The 20,716-nt window shown below is 43.9% G+C and overlaps 1 protein-coding gene across 1 annotated transcript in view; it reads right to left on the bottom strand.

Moving 5' to 3' along the window:
- The window catches only part of DCBLD1 (discoidin, CUB and LCCL domain containing 1), a 369,800-nt gene that overhangs the window by 183,060 nt on the left and 166,024 nt on the right, over window positions 1-20,716 (bottom strand). The window contains exon 3 of the mRNA XM_069606627.1: window positions 2,158-2,295. Coding sequence (XP_069462728.1) covers window positions 2,158-2,295 — 138 coding nt within the window. The remainder of the gene's footprint in view (window positions 1-2,157; window positions 2,296-20,716) is intronic.

Genomic DNA, 20,716 nt, shown 5'->3' on the forward strand with positions numbered 1-20,716 from the left:
ACAGAAAAGTCATTTATATTTTTAAAGAATGACGCTAAAATGTGCATCATCCTACATTGTTTTCTGCAATACCAAAGAAAGGGGCACATATAAAAGGCAGATAATTGGCAAGTTTGTAGAAGTCTCTTAATCTGTCAATAAGGTATCAGTATCCAAAAGAGTAAAGGTTTACTTTCTACAGGCATACATCTAAATTGTAAATCATATGTTTAAATGGCACTTTCTAGGTGCTCTCCAATTTGCTGGACCATAAAAAGACTCACCAATCCAAAAACACGACCACACTTCAACAAAGTACTTCTCAAAACTGTAACAAGTGACTATAAAATCAAATTAAAATACCCAGAAACCTACTACCCAAAAATAAAAAGTCAAGTAAATAAAATAAAAATGGGGAGAAAACGTACTTGGATCAAAGGAATACTCAACATTAAGCAATAGTTTGAGAATTGTTAGAGTACAAAGTAAGCAATCCTTGTAGTTGACATTATTAAATGGTTGGCCCCATCTGTACCCTGAAGTAAAATCGTACTACTCATGCTCTATGAGCAGAACCCTAACTATCAAGCATTCCAACATAAAACCCAGATAGGGATAGGTAAACATGCATAACAATGTTACACACTATAAAAGATTATTGAGATTAATCATTTACTCTAAACTGCATTAGAGAGGTGTCCAGTATGAATCTGTGCCTCTGCAAAGTTTATCAAAAGAACCAACGTATTCGTTGGAAGGAGTTGGAAAAAATATAACCAATATAGAATCAAGAATTGCTTTTGTACGTGGTCTTAATTACATGGATGGTACCTTTCTTCAAAGATTATGCATACTAGAGCAATTCAGTGTAGTTCTAAAGAAAGTCCGCTGGAACCCCTTTAGTAACAAAACCGATACAAAGTAAAAGTTCAGGTATAAATATAGATTATAATGATATATAACCAAATGAGAAACTAGTCTAACCCACATGTATCATTGGGCAGCAACTTGTGTGAAAACAATATATGGTACACAACTGTATATCTGGGAGCCATATTCAGACTCCCATCCATGAAAAAGATATAATGGGCAAGAGAAGAGTACTAATAAAAGCACTGCCAAAGCAGTCCTAAAAGAGATATCCGGGAAAAAGGGTATACTAACACGGGTGTCATCTTGGAATGGTTTTATAGGCAACGTCTCCTATATCTTTCCAAGCACACATTAAACTCTTAAAATTTAGTTCCCCGTAACATTTGGAAATACAAAAGAATGTACCCAAATATAAGGAAAGAATACTAATAAATAACATGCCCAACTAAGTACTACAGAAAAAAAATTGTTTTACATGGTATGGCAACCAAGCCATGTGACTTATGTTCATATATGGTAAATAATGTTTGGGTGAAGTTTGCAATTACTAAACTATAAACTCCATATGAATGTATAAGATGATATCAATTCAGGAAGTATTTGGCAGCAAAAAGATCAAAGTAATTTGACCAGTGGAAAAGCATAACGAGGGACCAAGTACAACTCCCAGAGTGAACTGGAAGAAACAGGCGAGGAATCCTTTTCAGAGTGAAAACCGACTTCATGCAGAATGTAGGGGTTCTTCTAATCGAGCACCTGAGAAAAAGACAAATGACCAACACATCGCATGTCTAGTATGGAAGTCGCAGACTTCTCAAGCATTGGTGAAATAACTTACAAACCTGCTACACGCGGAGCACATGAGTCACAAAATCAATTCTACTAGAGTGAAGAGACTGCCACGAAGATTAGGGACAACCCCAACCATCCCCGAAATGTGCAAAATAAAGTTGTTTAACTTATCTTTGGTGTCAGTATTTTTTGTCATGGAGTCTGTCACGCATGACCACCTAGAATGTCTTCCATTGCATTTTCAAAATTCCCCTTGAACCTTCTAATTTAAGGGATTAGCATTGAGGGGAATTTCTGGTTTTCAAGTGCAAGAGTCAAAGTTGCAGATTGTCTCCCCCTCTCTCTTCCTTTAGGAAGCAGAGAAAGGTCAAAGACTGATTTGCCCACCCGTCCCCCAATAGTGCAAACATGGATCATAGCTTGACAGCACATGACAAACAAATACACATTGCAAGCATCTGCCCATCAGGCTTTATCAGTAGATGCATAGAATAAAAACATTGTATAATTTACCTGGATGATCGCTGGTGGCAAAGTTGAGCAGAAATCCACGCCCAGATACATGGGATCCACTTTTAAAGCGAATAGTTGCTTCATTAGAATCCAAATAGATTTCACTGGGTGCATTAGTCATCGTTCCACAATAGGTCACTGGAAAAAAAAATACACTAAATGTTGGATGTCTATTGATAGGATGTGTGTGTCAAACATTACTTCCCTGAAATGTAGCACAATATTCATTCATCGATTAAGCCAAGAACCTACTCATGCCACTGAAGCATCGAACTCTGCTTCTAAACACGACACTGATGTGGAGAAACTGGCCTACATAGAGTCAGAATATATGTTTTTTTTGCCCAGACACATGGACTTTTAATTTTCTTCCTTTTATTTTAAGACCTTATTAATGTAGCATTAAAATAATAGGCATTCATATTCTATGCACAAGTCGATGCTAGATAATACCCTCAAACGCAAGTTGGGCTAATTCAAGATCATTACATGGTCAAAGGCAATTGCGGCTACTTCAGGAGTGAATCAGTGATTTGTGAATCCCAGCTTGCATATCGAGGATTAACAATTTGCCAAAATGTGTTGCTTTTTCCTTTGAAGACACTGGCTCCTGGGATTATACTCCCTGTGCTAGGTGATTTTTCATTGGAAAAGCCAATTTCTGGACTAGAGCCAAATAGCCTGCCAACGGCTACATAAGATTCCCAAGGGTTTGCAGAAAGGAAAGGTCCTCTTCAACCAAGCCACGAGGTATTTATCATCTGTGGCAACATGCTGCTTCTGAACCTCCAAGGACTTGCTTGTGTCAGCAGCCAAGACATTCTACTTACAAGAGAAGTTTGGACATATTAAGAATAGAACCACACTGATTGCTCAGAGGACGGTCCATTTGCTGGGGTAAGGGATGTGTGTCTAGCCTGGGTAATGAGACTACTGCAGTGATTCCAGATGCTCAGGGACAGGAGTTCAAATGCTAAACGGTGCATCCCTCAGAAAGGCTTTTTTCATAATTTGATTGCTAAAGGCTGAGTAATTGCTGTTAGGCTCCCTGTGGATCCCCAGTGACTTCTTGAAGTGGGACAGTTGGGCCCCTCTTGGATATAAAGGTTAAATGCGCACAGACTATGAGGTTATTGCACAGTCACGTGTCTTGTTCAAATGTTACAGAGAAACAAAAATACGTGTTCCCTAAACTGATTATAGAAGAAAATAGGTGGAGTTTTCGTAAAGTGAACTGACAACAGAAAAGTTTTTCCTGAAAGGGCAAGAGGCGCCATTCACAAAATGATGCCTGTTATTGGACTGTGCATCTTGCTTACGGTCATGAAAAAGGGTTCCCCTGTAAAACAGGAGGTGCAAATAACTGCGCGTGCACCAGAGACATTTTTTTCTAACTCTGTAAAGGGAAAGTGCAAAAAAATCCTGATTTCATGCAAAAGACACAAATGTAAATAGTGTACTTATTCAACTATTGCCTGATCAGTATGTAAGAACACACAGTAAATTGCACAGGGAAATCGATCTGTGGCACATGTAAAGAAAGATGAATACAAATAAATAAAAAAAGGTTTGCCACATCCAAATGAATTTAGCAAGTCTAAAGAACATGTGTTCAGAATTCTAACAAAATAACCGAACAATTGGAGGATTTCAGCACAGTGCCATAGTTCTAATATTGTTGGCAGAAGAAGTACTTGTGGATCATAACCAAACAATTTCGAAGTTACATTGCATTTTGCATGCAGTTCTCTTCACTTTGAACAGTACTGAATTTTAAGTTAACTTGCGTATTGAACTGGTTCACACACTTGTAAGATGGAAAGCTATGTATTAATTTCCCTACTCCATGGTGCATCTAGCTGTAGTAGTCCTAGAATTCACCTTACTCCAGCAGCCCAGACACATCACAAGATAAGAGGGCACAGTAAGGCCCCGATTCATAGTGTTCAAACTAGTTGCAAGGCCAGGCCTCAAAATACTGCCATATGTTGGCAAAGTATCAAATCTAGGCCCTTCATAAAAGGAATTTAGATAGTCATGGGATCGTTGAACAATCCAAAGGAACTAGCCTGCAAATGTAGAAATATTAAGGAGGAAACTGTGCATAAGATGTAACAGTGACCTCTGTTGGCCAAAGTCAGCATTTCTTCATTGAATAGAAATGTTACATTTTAACATCAACATTTAATAATTTGAAAATGTGCACATCCACTACAGAAGGTCCTACCAACTTAAAACAAATTGCATTTGGTCAGGAAAATAAAAGACAACTTCTAACTTATATAAAATGTTCCTAGTGCATGCTGAAAAAAAAATGTTAAAGTAGAATTATTTCTGCGAATGCACATCGCACAGGAACATTTAACGGCATGAATTATTCCTTCTGATCTACAGAACATAATGAGCTTCATTTTTATTAAACTCAAATATTCACATTTGGAATTAAACCATTAAAAAGAAATGCCTCTTAATATGTTTAGGAGTGTCATTTCCTCCCGCCTTTGCAATCATGGGGTCTGGAGGCAAGAGTGCCTCCTTTCCTTTTACAAGAGGGGAGGAGCTGAAGATTATACAACAGCATGAACACAATATTGAAGAATTAATATGAGGAGAAAATTGAAGAACATTACTTGAAGTAAGTGACTGGGGAGCAAAGCTAAAACACTCTGGGTGGCTGGTTCCCAAGCAGACTGGAGACCTTTTGAGGAAGTAAGTACTACTGAGGAGTTAGCCATGCTGGAAACAGGGTTCCAGCCAGCTGTAAAGGATCCTGCTGAGGTTTTAACTCCAGATTGAGGGTCCAAGTTGATTCCCCAAAAATTAAGAAGCCACATTTAAAATACAAGTATAGAAAGATCAACATAAAACTCAAGTTGCCCATGGTGCAACTCCTTGTAAAATTCAGCGAAACAAAGGGGCTGGGAGCCAAGTGGAAGCTAATCCGACAGGGACACAGGATCAGTACTAAATAAAATGTCCTGCATATTGTATTTGAAACTGAAAGAAAATGAGATGTCATTTCCTTAAAACTCAATGCCTTTTTGTATTCAAAGTAACAATTTAAAACTCACATTTGGTACAAATTAATCAGTGTGTTCCTTTATAAATTTCCTAATGAAAATTGAATCCATGGCTCTTAGCACAGAATCATGCAGGCCCATAGTGTCTTCTTTTAATATGATTACCCAACGTGATATCATGTCAATATGCGGCCGTGGTGGGTGGAGGAGGAGTCTAGTCATAAATGGGGCTTGTGCAACAGAATTTAGCGCAGATAATTCATCCTATTCACAGAACATTGTGCAAAGTGTTAACCCCCTGATGACCCTCATCTTGAAATGCAAAGGGCAGACCTTTATGTACTGTGAAGGGGCAAGGGTTATTTAACATGATACCTTTTACTAGAGACTATTACATCTACAGGGCAAACTTGCAGAGCAGGAGGCAAATAAACAGAAATAGATTGAAAGTCACCCATAAACTTGTTCAGAGGAGATTGCACACTAATATAAGAAGCCCCTGCATAACATTTAATGCACAGAAAGTATTTAAATTCTATAAATGATGGGAGTAAAGGGAAACACCTATTTTGTATATCTTGCACACACATCTCATTTCAAGTTCAATAGAAATGCAGCGTTATTCAAAGTTAAGTAAAATGGATGCCAAGATACCCAGGGAACTCTGAATAATGTTTTTTTTTCTTTTTTTAAACTTCACATTGTATCTTGCAATAGTAGAGTTGCTAAAATAATTATTTAAAACAAATAAAAGCTCATTCTCATACAAAAATGTATTTTTTGTTGTGCTAGGGACCCAGGAACATGACACTGATGTGATCCAGGTATTGCTCATTCATGTTCTAAATTTCCAATAAATGTTCTGGGACCTACCGAATTCTTTTGGGATGTTCCAACTTCAATGTGCATTTCTCTGCTTGACCTTAGCATCGACCCAGACTCTGGAATTATACCTAAAGGCCCTACAAATGGCTACAGTTTCTCTCTCAGTGCGCAGACAATTATCTGTGTTTCGCAGGGGCACCCTTTCCATCATGGCAGCGAGTAAGAGGCAGAAATCTAGATAACTGTTGAACAATGCCTCCCTTGGCCTATACCGAAGCAGTCTCAATGGCCTCACTGTAATACAGGGGAATGCCATTCTTTTTGACAACTCCTCACAAACAATTGATGGTTTTCACTTTTGTTTTTAAGACCTTTATTTTTGAAAGATCATTTCTGGCTCCTTGTTACAGAGTCCGATTCCTTCAAGCATTTGTACTACACTTAACAGACCAGAGCGACCCCATAACATGTATACAACTAAGCCGCATACATCGTTTCAGACTGTTACACCTGACATTGCTAAATATAATCATTAGAATTGCTCTGCCACGGAGGGTATCAAGGTTGCTGGATTTACAGTTTCATTTCATCGTGGCCATGAAGTTACATTCTCCATGGGAAGCTTAAGAGTGAATCTTTGCATAGCCCAACCAGTGTTCATCACGTGCATACATGTACTAGTAGATCACTCCCATCAGTCAGGGTGGTTGTGTGGTCTACACCATTCTATGATTTAGGTTGCCAAAGAGCAAGGTCACAGCAACGATGAGAACATTGATTTTATTTATTTGCCAATTAATAAGGGTGCGGAGATTGCTTAAAATGTTTTTAAAAACGAACAAAAAAAGCCGGCAACCCATGCTTCCCCTGCATACATTCAATACATAGCTGCTAACTTTCCCAGTTCCATGCACGGTATCAAGCATGTCCTAATTTTGATTTCCAAATCAGTGTTTCCCATTGTAAGTATGGGCTTATAAATCCCAAGAGGCAATTGGGGGTTGTGGGGAGCAGGACTGGCTCGAGGAGTAACTCGTGGAAGTCGGCACTTCTCTATTTGGGATCTTGCTTTTAATTGGTTATAACTCGTTTTGCTCTGCGTCTTGATTCCCAGGCAAGCATGTTGCCTCTGAGCTATCCTCCCGGGACATGTCGTACATATACTTCCCCATCCCTTCACTCATGCAGTGATGCAAGCTGACCTCTCCCCAATCATTTATTGCCCTACTGCAATCTTTACATAAATCCATTCGAAAAATACCCAGGAACCTATCCCAGGAAGGCAATGTCTCAAAACATCGGTTTGGCGGTCACACACCTATTACGTCCCCCACACCACCTTCTCCATTACGGAGGTCTCGGATACGAAAGCCTGCAATTGAAGAACGCGAGGCAAAACATTATGGACACAAAAAGAGTTCTATTGTAGGGCAGGGGCCCGTGTAAAGAAAGCAGTCATTGCCCAGAGAGACGTCTCAATCGCAACACCAACCCACCAGGAGGCAGCTGCTCCTGGGCGGGCTTTCGACTTGGCCGTCTCCTTTTTCCAGTTCTATTTGCGTACACAAAAAAACAGCAGCGACCATCTCCTCCAAGGTCTACAGGTCTTGAACTAATGTACGCGCGGGGGCAGTTTCATCACCGGTTTAACTGTGCATGGCTGATTTGATATCTCTACAGTTATCTCCCTATTGTCCTAATTTTGCCTGCTGAACAATGCACGTCTGTGACCCACCATGCTTTGCATACTTGCCAAAGAATTATGACGAGCTGAGCATGGACAGGAAAACAAAAACCACCATGCAAAAAAAATAATTAAACCAAATAATAAATGTCACTACTGAAACTTGCCCCATGAGATGCAAAGCACGCTGCAAACATGTCGGGCAATCACACTGACGAGCCCAACTTTGCCCCGAGTCCAGTGATTGCATAGGTGCTCTCAGACATCACAAGATAGTTTAAACTGCATGCAATTTTGAAAAATACCTCAGACGTATCACCAGCGTTACAACTTTTAAAGGGGTGCCTGTCTTGACAAAGCATTTATAGCAAGTTTTTTATAGCACTTGTGCCATTTTTCATATGCCTTGAAACATGTGTATAGGCGCGTCACAAATTCCATATCATGCCTCTAATCCAGGAACTTCACCAGAACCTTTCAACTTTGTCAGTTGAACGGGACCCGGAACATGAAGAGCATTGGGGGGGGGGGGAATTGTACGGAGGGGGCCAGCAACTACCCCCTTGTTCCTAGTCAGCAGTCTTATAACTGCAACATGTTCCTTTCTATGTTACTTTCATTCTAGGGCTTTTGCTTTAAACGTGCACTTCGCAGCACTCACCTTACAAGCTGTGCTTGCTGGAGCCTTTCTTGCTGTCCCTTCCCTTGGTGAATACAGACAATTATCACCTTGTTGCCTTTTAACACTGGATCCGACATCAGTCACTTGACGACAAAGGAGGATGTATAACTTTCCAGTGGGCAATACCTGTTTCAGCTCCCTGCTGTTTGGCCTTCTCATTAGTAAACCCCTGCTATATTCCTTTGCCTCTATTATAATATATGCACAAGCAAGGGTTTTCCCCATTAGAATGTTTGCACCCCACAGGTGCCACAGATTGTTTTGCGCTCTAAGCACTGTAAGAAATGCTGTCATTAGCACGTCAATTAATGGTACTTAATTTGAGCACCTCAAAAGGATGGCGAGCTGATTTAGCTCTGCTGGGATTCCTACCTGTGGCTGCCAGTCACAGAAAAATATCCAAGGCAAGCACAAAACCCAAAACTAGGTTTCCAATAAACCCATCTGGTTGCATAAGCCCTAAAACATCACATTTCGGTGCCTTTAAGAAAATCCTGATTTGGAGCACTTGTGTGTGGCTGTATCTGCCCAGTTTTGCCTCACACCCACTCTGTGGTTCATACAAAATAAATCGGCAAAAAGCTACACCAAAGTGCACGCTCAGGTGTACAGCAGGCCCAAATGCAATTGGATCTCCTGTAAAAGTGTCTAAAAATGGTGCCAAGAAATAGTTTGCGCCTTTTTTTTTTTCATTACTGAGATTGGCTACAGCATCTCCAGATGACACTGGGCTGCTCAGTGTCTGGGCAGCTTTAGGTCCTGCATTCTGGAGTATTGGCGCGATTCACCTGCACTCGGGACTCTGACCTGCTTTTCAGGTGAAATCAACATACGAGGTACATGAACTGAGCTAACCGAAAATCCACAAATACCAAAATACATGTATTTCACATACTTCGAATACCACCTACAAGTGACGACAGGTGAAATAGCCCCGGATCATTAGCTACATATTTTTCCTACCATCGCCATGGGCTAGAATCCCAGGTGAGGCTGCAGATGTTCTTAAGTAGCACCAGAACTGCTGCTTCTGCATCTCTCGCATAACCACCAACGGCATAATGGGCCTTGTTCCTGTGGCTGTGTTATGCTTGTGCGGGAGGACGCGCCATAGAGTATGCAATGCTTGCGATGGTGGGTATGTAGACTGGCCGCCCTACTGGACACCAGCCATGACGTCACTGCATCGCTTGCTAGTGATAACCAATCAGTTCAGTCCAACTTTATTCAATGTTAGTCTTTAGCACAGCGTTACAAATAGTACCAAACAGAATAATTAAATCTGCAACCAATCCAAGTTAAACATTTAAATACATCAGAAAAAAAAAAAAAAAAAAAAAAAAATCGCTAGAAAAATGTGACAAATCAACTTCCGGGGTACCAGTGGTCCAGAGGTGAATATCGGTTTCTAAAACATCAATCAGCCCCACACCTCTAACACACCAGAAGGGATCCTAACAGATTGGAACAAGCAGCAAATGATACACCTTGTCCAATTTTGATAACGTGGACGGAAAGGCAGGCTCATCTCCTAAAGGTCATGGAGCGTTGGTTAGTTTCAACACAGAGAAGCAACAATTACCCAATGATAAAAGTCGTGTGCTGTTGGGTGTCCTGACCCACGTTTAAGCTATCCTGCTACAACATTTGGTGCTGTGGGCTTAGGAAATTCAAGATGGCGGAAAACCCACATGTGCGCCGAAATCCAGGAAAGCTGCGCAGTTTGTGCGCACACTAAAATGGTTGCCTCACTTGCCACCCACCAGTGCGAGAATGAAAGGCCGGGTTGCCATGAGGGAAATGGGTTGCCAAAGGAAAAACAGTAGCGCCGGTTAGCTTCAAAGCGCTTTAAAACCACCATTGGACTACCCGCACAGTAGTCTGAAACCATTGGGAATGGCAATGCTGATTGCCAAATGCAACCTAGAAGTGTGGGGAATTCATTTCTTAAATCCCAAAAATGAGTGCAGTACCAGTACTCACCACTATCCAAAAGCCGGCGTTTTAAAACCACTCTGTGTGTTTTTCTGAAGGCAAGCAAAATGCCTATTTCAAACCTTGCAACATGTGCAAAATATTCACTGAACACCAGCAGACATTTGGCAGAATGGAGTTTTGTGTGCCTACAAAATCTGGGAAATGAAGAGCCCAAAAACAATGCTTATAACAAAAATGCTATGGAGTCAGCAGCTTAAGCCTAACTGCAACTGGATTTAAAGACACTAAAATCGAAAATGTTTAGATTAAATGAGTGACCTATGTTTGGTGTCACATGCCTTTGTAACTGTTGAAATGTCATAGTTTTGCACTTAGAATCAGCATTCTAGCTGCATGTGTAAAATTACAAGTTATTTTAAAAGCAACAAAAGTTAGCTGAAGGTCTGGCTTAAGGAACTTGATTTTGCCTAGCAACTACCCATCAGGAGTGAAACTTGAGTCACCACTGTGTTCCCAGGCCAACCTTCCTTTTGCTGCCCAAGCGAAGGATATGCCATCTATCTGATAATTGAATTATCTGTGCTCTGCAGAGAGTGAACAAAGCCCTCTCCACTCAGGCAAGGGTTTTTATTACAGACGTCGTAAATTGTAGCTTCCTCTTGGCAGGAGCTGGGAGGAGCACTGCCTGTGAGAAGCAAGCTGGCTTGGCAGAAACTGGAAAGACTGGTTTCTGTACCATGTGACCTGAAAAGACACACCCCTGCAGCAAGGATATGGTTTTATAAAAAGGGGGATAATTCATAGAGCGGACATGTGAAAATTTTATAAATGATACCATAATTCTTGTGATTTTTCTGCCCACAGTTTAAGACGTAGTAGGAACCGGTGGTATGTTCAGGGGGGTTTTAGCGGAAAAGTGGATATTACTCTAAATGTGTGCATGTTAAAAATCTGAAACTTCATCAGTTAATGTCCCTACCCCCTGCACACATGTATGTAAAGTTGGGTCCATGTCGGAAATTGAAAAAGCAGTTAAAAAGTGAAATATGTGCCAGTTCTGAATGCAAGCTCCCAGGAAGAGCAGAGTTTGAACAGGGGATACCTCCTGTAATGCATGATGGGTGCATATGATTTTAAAACAATATGTACCTCTGCAAATATGTATTTGTTTCAAATCTAGATTTGTGTGTAAGTTGACAGGAGGAGTGGACTTTCTGCAGGCTGTAAAATGACATCAATCTGACTCACAGTTCAGTTTGCCAATCAAGCGGAGGAATGGAAGTTTGACCAATTAGAAGCTGAGAGAGAGGTAGGGTCAGTGATGCTAGAACACACCCACATTCTAAACACATAAAAGCAGACAGACAGGACAGATAGGGACTTTCCAAATCCATTTGCAGCGGGACGCTCTGCCGGAAAAATCCATACTTACCTCCATCAACCTCCAGAAAGCCAAACTAGAGACTTCAATCTATCCAGAACTAAGAGACCAGACCAGAGGGAGAAAGCAGTGCTGTGCCCAGAGAGTGACCAGAGCCCAGTCTAAAACCCTGACCAGATCCATGGCGAGGCCCATTTCACCCAAGAATATAGTGTGAGTACCTAGAAAACTGTGCAGAACCAATCTCCTAGTTAAAATCATATAATTCAATCTATTTAACCTAAGTAGAACTGCCTCCTAACTGTCACCTGTCATTTTAGCTGCAAAAGCTGCACGTGTCTTTTTGAACTTTAAAATTTCGAATCTGAAAAACGACCTTTATTCAATCGTTCATATCTCCGCAACCGTTTGTGCTAGAGACTTGCAATAACTTTTATTTAAAAGCTTAGAATCGTAGCTTTGAATCGCACCAAGAACCGCATTCCTACCCCTTATAGTTTTACCGCAATCGCGGAACACGCATCCGCGAATTTTACCGCGATTTGCAATTTCTTCACATGTAAAAACTGCTGCTGCTTGCCTTCCATTTGCCAGAAATTCGTTTAACCTGCTAACTATCCCTGCATCATTGCTAGTGTGAGCCTGGACTAATATTAACTAGATACCACTCATCCTGAACCTCTAAAAGGGAATTAAAAGCGTTTCCAGCATATTTCTCATTCATTGCCAGCACATATCAAAGCAATTTGGGCCTGTGTTTTCAAAACTCCTATCTGTTTTCTGTAAGCTTGCTGGATTGAACTGATTACATTGATTGCATTTCTGAGAACTGTGTGCTTTCCTCCCATTCCCTTGCATTGCATAAAGAGGGGGGGAGTGAATAGCCAGAGAAAAGTGATTACATTGTTTGGTTGAAATCATATTGCGTATTTTCTGTACTGCATTCATTGAATATTGCATCCACCTGAGCTTACATAAAGCATCCTCTACCACATTATACTTTTGTTCCTAATTACCAGTGTGCTACCTTATCCATTTCATCTCAACTCCTTAGTAATTATAAAGAAGTGTGCTAGTGCCAGATTCTCTGTTGTCAATCTTTATCATATCAGATTAAGTGTGATATTCAATTATTAATTTATTAAAAAGTGTGATATATATTTTAATTTATCAAATAAACCTTTTAAACTTGCAAAACAGAATTACTTCTTGGCTCAGTGGGGTCAGGGGGATTCCAAGAGAGGGGTGTTATACAAGGGTAGTCATCCAGAACGCATGAACTGGACCTAAAGATATATCAATAAGGGTTTTCATTCAGTATTCTAGACTAGGCGTTAACTTGGCTGTAGTGCTGAATTGAATCCTCTTACAAAGTGGGGGCTCGTATCCGGGATTCTGGGTTAGAATACCACTTGTGCAGCTTAATACAGTGTGCTAACTGACGGGATACATACATCCAGTCGGATCACCACGCTGCATTACGCTGTGAAGCATTCCTCAAAAGGGACACTCCAAGAAAAGTTCTGTTCTGCAAAACTAAAATACTAACTTCTGTAAGTCAGGACAGAGACCAATCTCTAGAATGACGACCTTGGTAGATATGAAAATAGCCAGAGAGCACTTCTTACATAAGTTATTTGTGAGAGGTGAGTGGACTCACCAGGACCAAACAGTCTGGTTGCAGGCCATCATGCAACAGGTCACGGAAACAGGGTCAGATATATATAGAGATCAGGGTCCATTACACGTGGCCCTGAGTGAACTATATATGGCTCCTAAGGCCAAAGATGAGCACGACAAGATTGTTAGGATAGCGGCATATTTATATTTATACATGGGAGCCATACAGAATAAATGTGCTGAAGGCCATGATCTGGCAAAAAGGCAACAGATGGCGTTAGAGAAGGCCCAATCTGATCTGGACTCTTCTGAGCAAAGGCTGCACAGAAGCCAGGAGTCAGAAAATGAGACCAGACAGTACATCACTAAAATAAAGGAGGATATGGATGTGCTGCAAAAGGAAAAGTCAGAACAGGATACCAGATTTCTGGCCTTGCAGAAGGAACACCAAGAAGGTTTGGACTCCCTACTGCAAAGCCAGAAAAAGCTGGAGCAACAGCTAGACTTCAATAGGGCATGTGCTGAGCAGGTAGTCACCCTGCAAGGCCACCTAGATAGAGTGAAGGAGGAGAGCAATAAACTGATTCTGAAAGACCTGGATACCCAGGCAGAGTTTGATCAGGAGCGCCAGAAAGCTGGTGCCTTCCAAAGGCAAAGGGACGACCTGGCGGCACAAATGCAGGCTCTTAGTCAGGAAAGAGACGCCTTAGGCCAGGAAGTCTGCCATTTAAAAAGAAAAATGGAAGAAAATCACCTGGCCCACCAGGGGCTGGGTGATCTCCAAAAAGAAAACCAGAACTTGGTAGAGCACACCAGAAGGGTGGAAGATGCTCTAGCAAGAAAGGAGCAGGCCAATAGGGACATTGCCCAGGAGGTAAACCTCCTGCAGCAAAGACTGGCCCAGTTCTCCAGGACCAACCAGGAAGCACAGAGGGAGAATGAGGCCCTCTGTCAACACAATGATAGGCTCCAGCAACAGGTAGCGATGCAGGAGAAACTGATAGAGTCGAGTAAGGCCTTAACAGAGGAACTGAAAGCACAAATGCAGGCTCTTGCATTGCAACAGGGAGCAGGGGCGGATAGAGATGAGGTCCGCTGGGAAAGAGAGATTCCTGACCATAACCGCAGGAGCCCTAACACCAGGGGCCTTCATTTTCCCCAGTCCCTGGACTCTGCCACCCCCATGTCCCCTCGCGCACATGAGCACAGGGCCACAGGGATGGCAGATTACTATCCAGCCAGAAGCATGGGGCTCATAGGCCAGTACCATCCAGGAATGGAGGGGTGGGCATCCGGGTATGGGCACCCAAGTACAATACAGTTCAGTGGGGAACCCCAGGAGAGTAGGCCCATTAAGGGCATCCTGAAAACCTCTGCCCAGTTAGGTCAGTGGAGGGGGTACCCATCAAATCCTGGCAGCAAGGAGGAATCTGAAGACTCCTCTGAACTGCGCAGGACACAGGAGACCAGGTCCCCACAGTCTGCCAGCCATTCCCAGGCTCGCAGAATCCGGGAAAACCTGGAAGAACAGACGGGAACCTCTGGGAGCAGTGCCTCTGAGTCCGAGGAAGAATGGACAAGGGTTACCCGAACCAAAAAGGCCAATAAGGCAAAAAGGGCCTTGCTTAAGGACCCCTTCAAGCAGATTAAGGCGATCAGGAGCGTCATCACGCCTTACCATAAGAACGCTAAGTATTCTGTTTGGGAGCACTTAGAGTTGTTTGAACAAATGATGGAGACTTTCCATTTGAAGGACAGCCAAAGCTGTATTCAATATGTAAAGTGGACATTCTCCCCGGAATACTCCAGTTTCTTTGCGGGGCTGGAGGACCAAAATCATTTAAGATGGTCCACATATAAGGCGGCCATCCTGAAACATTTTTCTGTTCACAGAAATCCTCAAGAGGCTCGCAAGGCGGCCTACAATTTGCAATGTGGGGAGGATCAGGCCCCACGAGAATTTGTGCAGGAGTTAAAGCGTGCTTTTGCGCAAACCACCAGAAGGGTGCGCACAGATAGTAGAGAGTTTGTCAATACATTTTTCCATGCCTTGCCCAAATATATAATGACCCAGCTCGTGAGAGATTTTCATGAGAAAAGATCTTTAGACTGGGTCATTGAACAGGCTACTCGCATCTATGAGGTGCAGAAGCCCATAGAAAATAAAAGCAATGCCCAGAAAAACCCCAAAGCCAACAGCACCCCTGCTGCTGCCAAGGTGGCAGAGGTAAAGGTCACCCCCGTTTTGGATTTGGAGATGGGGGGGCCTAAAAACCTACCTGCACCTAATAATGCTAGGCCCAGAAGGTCCTCGGGCCAGTCGCAGACAGGGAGCCAGGGAGGCAGCCCCACAAATGGGGTCCCTCGCTCTCCTGACTATGTAAGTCCTCGCTACAAAGGTAACAGACCCATCCTGGGTTATGTGTGGACTCCTCCAGCCCAAGGGGGGGGATCCAGCCAAGCACCTAACCCAGGGAACTTCCCTCCAAACTTCCCACAGGAGGGCAGAAATTTACCAAACCCTGGGCAGAACTTTTTCCCCAGATATCCACCCGACTTCCAACCCCAAAATCATCCATCCTTCTTTCCTCAATTCCCTGAGCCCAGACCACTGAATCCGGGAGAGGGGAGGCCAAGGGTGGAGGGGTACCAAAATCTTCCCAACCAGGGGTACTACCAGAGGAGGGACAGCTACCCTTCCCGGGATCAGCCCAGGGGAGAAAACAGGGCCCCGTATCAGCCTGAGCGGGTTTCCCAGTTAGAGCGCCAGGTTCAAAACATGGCGCGGGATATGGGTCATATACTGAGGGTACAGCAGAACCCTCAGATCAGCATGCCGGCGCAGAACGCACCCAACTCTGGACCTGGTGCTCCAGAACAATGACGGGGGCAGCACCCCGATAAATCACCGGTTCCCAGGGAGGAGGCACAAAGGGAAGGGGGGTGTAAAGCCTTGGAGGAAGCTTCCTTCCTCACTTGTAAACAGCCCCTGGAAACCCAGGAACCGGAAACAAAATCTCTTGCCCCTGAAAGTCTGCCTCCTAAGGAGCAGAGGGGGGGTAGGAGAAACAAAAGACCCAAACAGACTCAGTTTGAGGAGGAGGTACAGATCTTCCAATTTGAGGGAGAGGGATCCTCAGAGGATCCTGGGAAAAGGATCTTCTCCTTCAGAGAGGGGGGAACTCCTCCCAAAGAAAAATGGGTCCCTAGGGATGCAAATCCAGACTGGGGAGATGTGGAGACTGAGCTACCGCCGCCCACCATCTCATCCCAGAACCAACAGCAAGAAAATCCCCTGGTTCAAACCCACCCTGGGGACTGCCTCCAAAAAGGGGGGGGGCGGCCCAGAAACAGAGCCAGGGGAACCCACAATGGCTCTGATCTCCAGTTGCAAAATTTTTCTTTCAGATTCCCAAGACTCTCCACAGAATTCTGCCCAAATCTCTTCGCTAGCGATGTCCAAAACCAGAAAATTAGCCCACCAGTTGTCCAAAAATGTACATTATCTGTGCCCCCTTGAGGAGAAGGAGGGAAGATATTATGCACCGGTACAAGTACAGGGGCAGGGTACAATCTCGGCACTGGTGGACACTGGATCTCAAGCTACCCTTCTGTCCAGAAGGGCCTTTGACGAACTGAATGCAGGAAGGGGAGAGAATTACCAAATTCCTCTCACCTCTCTTCCTGGACAACTACAGAACTTTGACGGGAAGGAAATTCCCGTTGAGGGGACTGCAGACTTGGACATTAAAATTGGGCGACATAAGTTGAAACACCCGGTCATAGTGGTGACCCCAGAGGGCACCCCTTGTTTACTAGGGAATGACCTCCTGAGAAGGTTGTCACCCCTAATAGATTGCGTAAACAAGGTCCTCTGGACCCAGACTAGCCGACCAATAAAATTAAAACAGAGTGTCAACCATGTTAGTTTAAACGGCACATGCCACATGGTTGAACAAAAATCTGACCAAGTAGAATTTCACTTCCAGAATAGCCAAATTCCAGACGTGACAGTAATAGCAGTAGGACAACAGACTGGTGATGGGGGGTCCTCTCTATTTCTGAAAATCAACCTTCCTTCCAGTTTAAGGTGGTATTCCACGCTGGAAGGAAACACTTTGAAATTCTATACCAATCCACAATCTGAAACTCCCACTCCTATAGTCCAGAAAGATGTGAAATCAGCTCAAAGCCTGGCTGATATTCAGCAAATTGGAGAGCAGTTGTTCATCCCTGTTCAGTTAAATGATGGGAAGGACTCTGTTCTCGCTCGAGTGTGTGTGAACAACGGTAAGAGCTTCATCAGCGAAGCCATGTTTCGCCAACTCCCAAAAGATCCAGCCATTCCCACCTTCAAACTGATAGACAAATGGGAAATGGACCTGGAAGTACCTAATTCCAAACATCTCCTGCCAAGCAGGTGTATGCTCAAAATCTCCATTGGCAACAAGAGCATAGTCCACAATTGTTGGGTCGTGCGAGACGTCACTGCCGCCTTTTACTTAGGCAGTGACATTCTCAATCGCTTTGCCATTAGTTTGGACCTAATAAACTTCAAAGCTTGGTCCCGATTAGCGGATAATCCCATGGGCTTTGTTGATCCAGAAAAAGCATTTAGGTCAGCTCAATTGCTACCTTATGCAGTTGAAATTCAGGTTAAAGAGGAAGTCACCATCCCAGAAAGGACCCGACAATTCTCCCTGGAAGTGAAAGTTAAAAGAGGACAACATTTGAAAAACCCTGATGCTTACATACATCTAAACGCTTCTCTCCAACAGCAAGGGTTGGGGGTAAACCCAACTCCATTAGTCAACATAGAACATGACACCATTCTAATAGAGGTGGATAACAGCGACTTAAAGAGTATTACTCTAGCCGCAGGCACCATTATTGGAATGGCGGTTGATGACCGACATTTCTCCATTGATCTTGTAAATGAACTGTTAGGACCAATCCCCAAGGACTGTTTTGACAGTGACAGTGATGACAATACAACACCAGACACGATTTTTACCCGGCATGGGGGGAACTTCCTGGTGTACACTTCCTGCCCCTATGGTAAGGAAGATGTGACTTGTGACTTCAGGAGGGATGAGGTGATTTTCCAGGTCCATGAGGGCTGCCTTTCCCACCTGAAGCCTCCAGTCCAAATCAGCACTCTGACCAGGGACTTCTCCACCCAGCTGGAGGAGGCCGCGGAAATAGCCAAACCAGAAGTCTTTCCAGGCTTCAGGCAGATGGTGGAAGAGAGAGTCAACCTAGCTGATGCCTGTGTGACTCTGGAACAAAAGCAAAAGTTGAAACAAGTTTTCTTGGATTTCCAAGATCTCTTTGCGGTAGACTCATATGACTGTGGTCGCACCGACATCCACACAACCACAATCCCCACGGACCCTGGCATGACTCCAGTGTTTGTGAAGCAATATCGCTTGCCTCTCGCATCAATGGAGTCCCTTACTGAAATAATTAAGAACCTTGAGTCCCGGGGAATAATCCGTCCAGTCCACAGCACCTTCAATAATCCGGTGCTGGGAATATTGAAGCCGAACGGCCAGTGGAGACTCTGCGCCGACCTTAGGGAGCTCAACAAACGGGTCCATACTTCCCGATGGCCTCTGCCCTACATTGACCAAGGGCTGGCCCAGATTCAGGGGTCACAGGTATTCACTGCAATAGACCTGACCAATGGATACTGGACCGTGCCTGTCAGTAGGGAGGACCAATACAAGCTGGCTTTTACCTTTGGGGGCCAGCAGTACACATGGACCCGGACTCCCTTCGGATACCTTAACTCCGGTAATGAGTTCAATATTTTCCTACATAAGGCCATGCCCGACCTGGGTACGAGGGGTAACCTGGCTTATGTAGATGATGTCCTCATCAAAAGTTCATCTGTGGAGGAACACATAGCAGAGATCCGTTATGTTCTGACACAGTTGAGGGCCGCCGGAGCAAAACTTTCCTTTCAGAAAGCACAGTGGTGTAGAACCCGTGTTAATTTCTTGGGGCATGAGATTACTCCTCAGGGTCTCTGTCCCCAGGAAAAGAAAGTGGAAGCACTTCAGAAACTGAAAGACCCCACAACTCTGCGGGAACTAAGGAGCCTCCTTGGACTGACTAATTACAGCAGAAAGTTCATTGAGGGCTACGCAGAGATCACCAGACCCCTGATTCATCTCCTGAAGGGGGGGGTCAAGTGGGAATGGGGTCCAGAACAAGCCGAGGCAGTAAAACAACTCAAAAGAAGCCTCTCACAAGCGCCTTGCCTAGCTTACCCTGTCAGAAACAAGGAGTTCTTCCTGGAGACGGGGTTCTCTAATACGTGCTTGACGGCAGTATTATATCAAAAGCATGACAAGGTCAATAAAGTAATCTCCTATGCGAGCAAAACTTTATCCTCTGTGGAGGAAAAATTCAACGATTGTGAGAAGGCACTCCTGGCAACGGTGTGGGCATTGAAGAATTACCGCCCGTTTATCCAGGGGGAACACATCATAGTGGAGACTCCACACCAGCCTCTGCAATATCTCCAAAGTGACAGAATCCGGGCCGGAAATGTGAGTAATTCCCGAATTACTTCCTGGATTCTGTCAATGCAAGGCTTTCCTGTGGAGGTCAGATATGGCCAAAACAAGAAGAGTCCCCTCGCGCAAGGTCTGGCTGACTTGCATGATTGTGCCAGAGAAAACTGTCTCGAGGACGAAAGTCTAAAAATAAAGGACAACATGGAGGCATACCTTAATTCCCCCCACAAAGTCTTTGAAGAAGACAAGTGTGAGGGAATGCCCACTGTGTATGTGGATGGATGCTCTTACCATGTCGACAACAACGGGGAGAAAGAACTGGTGGCCGGCGTAGGGAATGCATGGGTGAATGAGTCCCCAGAACCCTCCGCTGGATACAAAATTGGTCCCCGAAGTAGTCAGGTGGCAGAATTGATGGCTGTGCATCAGGCCATCCTCACTGCTGTCCAGCATCAACTCCACGAACTGGTCATAATCACAGATTCGGATTATGTACGGAACGGGTTCGTGGAGCACCTGGTTAATTGGAAGACCAGAGGCATGGTATGTGCTAACAACAAACCCTTGAAACATGGGAAGTTGATCCAAAACATTGATGATCTGGTCACCTCGAATGGGATGACCATCTATTGGAAGAAGATCAAGGGTCATTCCAAAGTAGAGGGACCAGACAAAACTGGAAATGACTTAGCTGATCAGCTGGCCAAAACCGGGGCCATCCAAGGGGATCTAATTGAGATTGAGTCCCTGTTGGGGGAAATCCAGGTCACTGCTATCACTAGGTCCCAGACAAATGCTCACAACGACCTTTCAATTGCACAATGGAGTAAGGAGACCCCTGATGATGATTTGATTACTGCTCAGAAGGGGGATCCAATTATTGGT

This window comes from Ambystoma mexicanum, chromosome 4p (genome assembly GCF_040938575.1).
Source record: "Ambystoma mexicanum isolate Mex_15411 chromosome 4p, UKY_AmexF1_1, whole genome shotgun sequence".
Classification (NCBI taxonomy): Eukaryota; Metazoa; Chordata; class Amphibia; order Caudata; family Ambystomatidae; genus Ambystoma; species Ambystoma mexicanum.